This window comes from Oreochromis niloticus, linkage group LG20 (genome assembly GCF_001858045.2).
Source record: "Oreochromis niloticus isolate F11D_XX linkage group LG20, O_niloticus_UMD_NMBU, whole genome shotgun sequence".
Lineage (NCBI taxonomy): Eukaryota > Metazoa > Chordata > Actinopteri > Cichliformes > Cichlidae > Oreochromis > Oreochromis niloticus.
This window is the reverse complement of record NC_031984.2, coordinates 4,305,338-4,314,295: the sequence shown is the minus strand read 5'-3', so window position 1 is coordinate 4,314,295 and position 8,958 is coordinate 4,305,338. Positions and strand designations below refer to the sequence as shown.

General features: G+C 42.6%; 1 protein-coding gene across 1 annotated transcript; it reads right to left on the bottom strand.

The window, feature by feature from the left end:
- Positions 1–876: 876 nt before the first annotated feature.
- On the bottom strand, positions 877–8,735 carry LOC102079354 (vitelline membrane outer layer protein 1). The gene is made up of 4 exons (XM_019349924.2): positions 8,421–8,735; positions 5,163–5,272; positions 1,540–1,653; positions 877–1,164 (listed from the first exon to the last, which is right to left on the bottom strand). Exons 1-4 carry the CDS (start codon positions 8,595–8,597, stop codon positions 981–983), a joined length of 585 nt encoding a protein of 194 aa, XP_019205469.1. The 5' UTR covers positions 8,598–8,735; the 3' UTR covers positions 877–980.
- Between the last annotated feature and the right edge of the window lie 223 nt (positions 8,736–8,958).

Here is an 8,958-nt window from a genome sequence, read left to right as displayed (position 1 = left end):
TCCTGGCCTGAAAGTAGACGCTAACGGTAGACTGCAGCGAGAACTGCCAGCAGCTGAGCCAGCCAGACTCTGTCTGTCTCTCTCATCACGGTCACCTAAATGCACAGTAATGGCAGGTTTTGTAATAAAGCAGATCGCGCTAAAATAATATGCACTGTTAGTTGATTATTTACCTGCCGCATTAACGGGAGAGGACGTGCAAACGTTACCGCTGCTGCTGAGTTCAGATTCACGAGTCCGGAGCGGAATTAAAAACACGACATTCATTTAAGGTCATCGCGTGTTTTGTGAGCAAATGCTTTTGCAGATTTGTAGTGTTTCCTCCCTTAAGTGAAATATCAACTTTGCAAGTATTGCAAGTTGCCCTGTTGTCATCCGTTCTCGTAAAGTATAAACAAACTTTTGAGCGTTTGAGCCGCCATGTTTCCTGCCAGGTAAATGACGCTCCGCAACGTGGTGACGTCATTCGGAGCGACTGGAATCGATAAGGGAATCGTTTGCAAAAATGGCAAACGATTCCAAGGAATTGAAACAGTGGGAACCGGTTCCCAACAAGAACCGGTTTTCGATACCCATCCCTAATGGGGAGAACATGCAAATTCTAGACAGGAAGGCCCCAGCTGGGAATCAAACCTGGAACCTTCTGATTATGAGGCAGCAGTGCTAACCACTGTGCTTTCCACCAACCACCTCGTTCTGCTTCTTATTGGCTTAAACACATCTGGCCCAGGTGATCAGCAGGAAGTACAACAATTAAATCCAGGAAACCAGGATGGTGTTGGCCTTGAGGGATTGAGTTTGACACCTGTGGTTTAGTGGATTATTGGTCCAAAACAAGAAGATGAGCTCCAGTCAAATCAAAGCACTGAGTCCATAATGGGTTCCAGCATAGCTGTGGGTTTTATTGATTACAAACTGCACACTCAGCAGGATCTCTCCTTTTGACTGTTGCTGCCATGTGAAGAGCATCACAGAGGTTTTTATTTGCAGCAGAAGAACTGCACGTCGTTGAGCGCCGTGTCATCGCCCCCGCCCTGCGGATCCTCCAAGCGGGTCCTCAGCCCACAGATAGCGCCTTTGGGACACTTCCTGCTCCAGTGTCCCCACTCGCCCCACTGCATCCCATCACCCTCCAGCTGAGCGCCGGTGCCGCTGCAGATGAATCTGTGAGAGAAGTTTTTGAATGGTGACAGATGTTCCAGTGTTTTTCTGTGTGTGTCTGTCTCTTTACTGTCCTCTCAGATGCCAACCAACTCAGCCAGATAGTTTTCCTTTCTGATTCTGGTGGAGGTTCGGTGATTACAGAGTTCCCCGGCCTATTCACGTTTCAAAACTATCTGAGAGGAGCTTGAAAACTATACTGACACTGTACAGTCACTATAAAACATTATTATTCTTTAACTTTCATTTGAGACGTTGGACATAAAAAGAAAGGTTTGGTTTGTTTACCAACTCATGAAATGCTGGAGAGAGCGTAGGTAGTTAGAGTTTGATGCTTGACTCGTCCCAAGGTCTCCTCTGGGCGATGCGTTCACTTACTTGATGTTGTTGACGGATGTGTCGTCACCCACGCCCTGTGAAGACTCGACCCGGAGCATGAAGGAGGCCAGGTATCCACTTTCGCAGCTCTTCACCGCAGTCCAGTCCCCCCAACTGAATAATAATAATAGATTAAATTTATACTGCCCTTTTCTAGACACCCAAAGTGCTTACAGGGTGTATCCATTATTCATTCACTCCCCATTCATACTTGGTGATGCTAAACTACTATGTAGCCACAGCTGTCCTGGGGCAGGCTGACAGAAGCATGGCTGCCAGTGTGCGCCTACGGCCCCCCCTGACCATTCAATTCAATTCAGTTTATTTATATAGTGCTAATTCACAGCGAACGTTGTTTCACAGCTACAGAGCTCACAGAGAAGAGACACACAAACACAAAAACAGAAGGCGGACACTGGAGACAAGGAAGGTTAAATGTCTTGCCCAAGGACACAACAACATGACTAGCAAGAGTAGGATTTAAACCGCTGACCTCTTGATCATTGGACAACCTGTTCAACCACCTGAGCCACCGCCGTCAATCTTCCAGTTCAACAACAAAGCTCAACGCCAAACAGGCTAGGACCGCCACTGCTTTCAGCAACCTAACATTAATATAAATTATCATTAAAAAAAACATACAAATAAAATAAGCAGTTCAAAAATCGAAACAAATGACTTTTAACTGTTCATAAGATGGTGAAATGCTTTTCTGCACCCTCTCCGAACACAAGAGAAAATAAATAAATAATATATTCAGTGGCTGCAGAAAATTTTTGATTCAGTTTGTCAGTAAAGAAGAACACTTCGCTATTTTTGCTAACAACATATTTGAAAGTATGGTGCCAAATCAACCAGTGAGTCAGTGGCTTTGTAGAGTATCTCGCTTTACATAAAAGAATAACACAATCAGCTAACATGTGCACGTGTGACCAGGACACCGGAAATATAATGACGCACATTTTTAAAAATTATTATAATAAGTGATTCTCATGGGCAGTGCTAGGTGTCTTTAAGTTTAAAAGAAGTTTAAATAAGAAAATATAGTATAAAACAAGAAACACATTAAACAGACACACAAACATACCTCCACACACACACAAGCTCACAAAAGTGCTCCACCTCTTCCTATTCCCCAGTTTAAGACACAAATAACACTTGACCCCTCATTGTATTTCATGAAAACTGGATTTTAAAACATTTTAAACAGTATATATGAAGGATGTAGGACTTGTCCACACGTATGCGGGTATATCTCTAGATATATCTCCGTTTTTAAAAATATCCCCTTCGGGCTGAACTGTTTTATATCATAATGATTGGGCACAGCTGTGAGCCCTTAAGCGGCCATCTTGACCCAATTAGAAACTTATTGTTTGTGGACGCTAATGAAATGTCCACATATATCTCAATCTTTAGATATATCCCCCTCCCCACATGACTGTTTTAAAATGCATTTCTATTTTCATGACCCCGTAGATTAAAACGCCCACGTGACTACATCAGCCAATTGGAGCGATTGTTGTCTGTTCAATCACTTCTGCACTGAAAAAGCTGTGGGGCCAAAGTGGGTTTTTTTGGACTGATAAAAAGGTAGAATTCCTTTTAAACCTTGTTTAAATGTTTCCACCCCCTGACAAAACAACCTCCCTCTACAAATTTCCCTCTAGTCGTCTCACGGTGCGTTCAGGTTTAATCCGACACGGCGCTGCTTGCTCACAGCTAAAGTCTTTGATTAGGGAGAGAAAGTTGGTATGAAACAGCCGAGCTAAGAGAAGAGCGCTCCTTCATATTTGGTCCTCAGCGTGATCAAAGAGTTAGGTTTGGAAAGAAAAATACTAGGGCTGTCACCTTTGGCGCGTTTTTGTCACGTTAACGCAAACGCCCTTTAACGCCGTCAAGTTTTTTTTTTTTTTTTTGACTCCATCATCTAAGGAGCTTGGAAAGAAAAGCATCTGGACTTCTTTAAGTTGCTTGAAGATGTTTCACCTCTCATCCGAGAAGCTTGTTCAGTTCTAAGGCTCCATCAATCACACATCAAAAGAATCAACTTTGTCCTGCAGCAGCTGCTTTGTGAGCGAGTAACTCCTGCTCCTCCCTACTCTGCCTAGTAACAACAGACTTGCCAATCACGTGCAACTTGAAGAGAGAGAGAGAGAGAGAGAGAAAGAGGACTCTGAGAGCCGTTTTAATGCTATGGACACTTGACTAGAAGCATCTTCTTGGCGCATTCACGAGGCAAACATGAAGAACGGAGAATTATTAACGGCAAGTTTATAAGCCATGTCATGTATTTTCAGCCGTCCCTCCAAAAGCAGGCACACAGACAGCCCTTTATTTTTGTTAGTGAAGTTGGAGTCCTAGAGAACAGCAATAAAATGTTAAAATCAAAGTAGTTATAACCTTATTGCACTGTGCGGGCGAGTTTGTACCTTCTTACACTCTACACATAGTGATATTTTAACATAGATATGTATTCATTTAGATTATTTGGATCATCTTGTATTTTCATCAATGTGGGTTAAACACAGTCGTGGTGAGTTAGTTTAAGTTGAAAAGATTCAGTAAGTGAACTTTGAATGACCAGTGATTTTGTTGCGCATGCTCAGCTGTTTTCAGCTCTTCATTTTATCTTTATGCTTGAAACTTTACATTATATTGTGGTAGTCGACTGTGTGGTGTTTCATTCTGCTCAATTACTAATCTGATTTTGCTTTTTGGCTTGAATTTTACATCTTCTTTCATATTTTTCAGAGTTTTTATGTTTAATTGTCTTAATACACAATGTGAAACTGATAAATATATTTTAAATGTACATTTTGAACAATAAGAAAGTATGAAAATTTGCCATTAATTTGAGATTGATCAGGAGTTAATTACAAACAAAATCCGACTAATCGTGATTAAAAATTTTAATCACCTGACAGCCCCCAAAAATTACAGATATTTGGACTATTTAGAAATATATTTGGAAAGTGTTAGTATGAGCCCAACCAACAAGTGTTCATTCTGTTGCCTAGCAACCATGCATGCTGAGTGATGTAATGGTATTAAAATATCTCTGGTTGTGATGTAAATCTCCGGCTTGCCCCATCCACATGAAAACGAAGATCCAAAGGTTTTAAAAATCTCCACATTGGCCGCAGTTTTTAGATTTCTTTGTTTGTTTGATGATGAATTTCTCAGTTTTTGTGTGGATGAAAGAGCAAAACAGAAAAAAATGTTTGTGTTTATCAAATATCCCCATATATACCTGGAGTTGTGGGGACAGGACCTTATTTATTTTCTTGCACTGTTTATGTGTGTGACCCATTGACTGTATATAGGAGCTGGACCCAGTCAGCGTGACGTCGCCGTGATCTACATTGAAAGATCACGGCTGCAAGAAGGAAAAAACCCTCCTGATTGGCAGAGTGGTTGCCATAGGAATCATGACTTTCACTGACTTCGACAAATGACCTACTGGTTGCAAGAGGCGGAGAAATAAAAGGGCGACTGAAAAGGCTTCATTCGAGAAGTAAGTCATTTTCTATGGATGACGTCACACTCACTCGTTCCAGTTCTCTTATACAGTCAATGGTGTGACCGACGGCTCAAGGTTCAGAAGGACGCCGCTACCTCACCTCCCCACAGCAGATTGCACCGTGGTCCGCCGTTTGCTGCTGGGGTCAAAACAGTACAAGCGTATCCCGTTAACAGCCGTGTCGTCTCCAGAGCCCTGCGAAGCCTCCACCTGAGACAGAGCCACAGGGAGAACCACAGGAAGTCCATCATGGTTGGTGTTCGTTAGACAGCACTTTCTCATACATCACAAGCAGATCACAAAACATGGACGCATCATGCACTGAGCTTTGATGACACAGAGTGTGGACAAGTTAGTAGCGACAGCAACAGTTAAATCTGTTTCATAAAACCCTGAATCAGCAGAACCTGTTGAGATGGAAGATTTGTATCATGCTCAAAACCTCTCAAACCACAACTCTAGAATCAAGTGAAATATCAAAGACCTTGTTACTAGGGCTTTTGTTCAGCTACCTGGATTTACGCAGTGGTTATTGGCAAGTTGAGCTGGCAGAGGGTGCTTGTCTAATAACTGCATGCACACTGTAGACAAGAGGCTGTGGCAGTTTAAGCTGATGACGTTTAGACTTTGTAACAACGGCTACCTTTGAGAGACTGACAGAGCAGGTCCTCAACAACTAGGGCTGTCACCTTTAGCGCATTAAAGACAGTATCACAGACAGCTTTCACCCTGGCTTTAAGTTGTTTAAACTGCTGCCCTCTGATAGGCGCTGTAGGTGTTTGAGAACAAAAACAAATAGACTTAAAAATAGCTTTTTTCCTAAAGCTATTGCTACCCTGAACTCCTACATGGAGTAAATTATTTATCCATTTATTTTTCTAATTTATGTCATCTTTGCTAATTGTAAATTAAGTGTGTCTGTGTATGTATTTATATCACATATATATATTTATCTACCATGTATTATACATATCCCCCCATGGACCCACCACCGCAGGGGGGACCATAAGGAGCCGGTGCAATGTGGTTTGGGCAGCGGTCGAAGGCAGGAGCCCCAATGGCTCAAACCACGGCACAGAAACTGGCTTTTAGCACATGGGACGTCACTTCTCTGGGGGTGTGGTGGAGCCTGAGCTTGTGCAGGAGGCTGGAAGGTACCAGCTAGATATAGTCGGGCTTGCCACTCTGGAGTTGCCATGGTGAGAGGCACTTCGCCTTCAGGCGGGGGGGACAGGTCTACGACTGTTGTTACAGCCTACGGGCTGAGCAGTAGTTCAGAGTACTTCTTGGAGTCTCTCGGAGGGGTGCTGGAAAATACACCTTCGGGGGACTCCATTGTCCTACTGGGAGACTTCAACACTCACTTGGGTAACGACAGTAACACCTGGAAGGGAGTAACTGGGAGGAAGAGCCCCCCTGATCCGAACCTGAGTGGTGTTCTGTTGTTGGACTTCTCTGCTCGTCACAGTTCGTCCTTAACGAACACCATGTTCGAGCAAAAGGGTGTCCACCAGTACACGTGGCACCAGGACACCTTAGGCCGGACACCTTGTAGTTGTCTCAGGTGACCTCCAGCCATGTGTTTTGGACACTCGGGTGAAGAGAAGGGCTAAGCTGTCAACTGATCACCACCTGGTGGTGTGTTGGATGCGCTGGCAGGGGCGGAAGCTGGAGACTCGGCAGGCCCAAACGTTCTGTGAGGGTTTGCTGGGAACATCTGGCAGAACCCTCTGTCTGGGAGGTCATCAACTCCTACATCTGGGAGAACTTCGAACAGGTACCGAGGGAGGTCGGAGACATTGAGTCTGAATGGACTCTGTTTGCCACCTCCATTGTCTCTGTGGCTGTTCAGAGTATTGGTCGTAAGGTCTCCGGTGCCTGTCGAAGCGGCAATCCCTGAACCCGGTGGTTGACACCAGAGGTAAGGGATGCCGTCAAGCTGAAGAAGGAGTCCTATCGGGCCTGGCAGGCCTGTGGAACTCCTGAGGCAGCTGACAGGTACCGGCAGTCCAAGCAAGACGCAGCCCGGTTGGTTGTGGAGGCAAAAACTCGATCCTGGGAGGAGTTTGGTGAGGCCATGGATAAGGACTCTCGGTCTGGTCAATATATTAATTTCATTTTGCTCTTTGGCTTGAATTTCACATTTTCTTATTTCATCATATTTTTTTTATTCAGAAAGCTTTTCTAGATACAGGGTTACAAAGTATTTGTATAATGTTTTATATTTTGTTGTCTTAAAAAAAGTTATGAAATGGATAAATTGTTCTAAATATAAATTTTTTGCAATAAAAAAATATCACAAAAAATTTGCAATGAATTGTGAGTTAACTACGGACATTTTGCGATTAATCTCGATTGAAAATTTTAATCGCTTGACAGACCTATCGACAACATTTCCACTATTGTGGTCTACTTGGATAACCTGTTGATCCATGCACGAGACTTTTGACCTAAATCTGTGGGATGTCCTCATGGACACTTGTCAAGCTGAACTGCGACTGAACTCGGCCAGATCTAACCTATTGGCCTCATAACCCAATGAAAAAATTGGATTATTGGACACCCATTTCCACCCTACCACTGGATTTTTAACAAAAACATCTTCAAATCTCCCCACCATTCCGTTAATCCTCACTAAAATGGACTTCATTATTCACTCAACCAAAAATGTACTTGTTACTGTTAATTTCTCCTTTGTCTCTCGCCTCCTTATGTAAGCTAGCTTTTGTTGTTTCATCCACTACCAGTTCTACAAACCTGATCATGGTAACAGTCCCTCCTCACTTGGTTCTCGGCCCTTTCAGTCAATGCAACCACAGACTAGGATGATTTACAATTTTTTTTTACTACTTTAGGTTTGAAAGGCAGATTTTAAAACTTATTTAAATGATAGATTTTTAAAAAAAAAAAATGCTGTGACATTGTTTAAGAATTTAATTATTTTTAATTTTATTATTATATTGTGGACATGTTAATGTTGATGTCTGTCCTGATTGTTTCAATTTATTTATTTTTTACTTGTAATTCATTTTCTTTCGTTCTCTTTATCAGAAGAAGTTTATCTCAACATGCTATGAGATAAGAATTATTTGCCAATGAAAACACAATACCCCTTTTTAATAACCCATATGTACAGACATAAAAAAAACATTTTTTATGTACCAATCCTTACACATTTTAAGTACCATGGAACAAAGTAACGTGGTACATGTTACATGTACCACGTTACTTTGTTATTACCATACCATTAATAAGAAGGTTACCAACATCAGCTTGAAGAGCGGTTTGAGCAGTTGTTGTTATAGATAAACCATTACCAGAGACTTTAAAGCAGGAGTGAATCCTCTTCACCACTCACCTTGATGCTGAAGCCAACAGCGTAAGAGCCTAAAGGACACATCTCCGTGGCACCCCAGTCCCCCCACTGCGTGCTGTACGGTACATCAAGCTGGTAGGTGGTAGTGGTATGTCCTGGCACCACATGCACCCACGACAGCAGCAGCAGGTATGTGGTGCTCAGACTCAGACGCAGCATCTGTGCGGTTTATGGACAGGAGCAAAGCGGGAAGGATAATGAACAGAAAAATTATATCTCTAACAGGTCTCTTGACTTGGACACATGAAGCAGAGCTCCCTAATATGTGGACATAAAGACTTATGCAATATTTGTACATCTGTGTCATCAGTATTGCTAATCTGTAACTAAAGCTGCCCCACTCGAGGGGCACACATCAAGTCTCCTGTGAGTATTTTTTTTTGTCCTTTGAGTTATCAAAGGACAAAAGGGGATGGCTGTACAGAGACAAATGCTTATTAACCAGTTCTTCCCCTTTCTGCTCTTACTTAGTAGATCTTTTTTTTTGTTTTCACTTTTTCTGTCCAGAGTTGGGAATTTT

Bases quoted from the DNA above. Each gene is read 5' to 3' on its own strand.
- LOC102079354 (XM_019349924.2), bottom strand. From the start codon at position 8,597: ATGCTGCGTCTGAGTCTGAGCACCACATACCTGCTGCTGCTGTCGTGG. The intron at 5,273-8,420 runs GTGAGTGGTGAA...GCTCTGTCTCAG, and splicing joins CTGTTGGCTTCAGCATCAAG to GTGGAGGCTTCGCAGGGCTC. The intron at 1,165-1,539 runs GTAAGTGAACGC...CTTCTCTCACAG, and splicing joins ACATCCGTCAACAACATCAA to ATTCATCTGCAGCGGCACCG.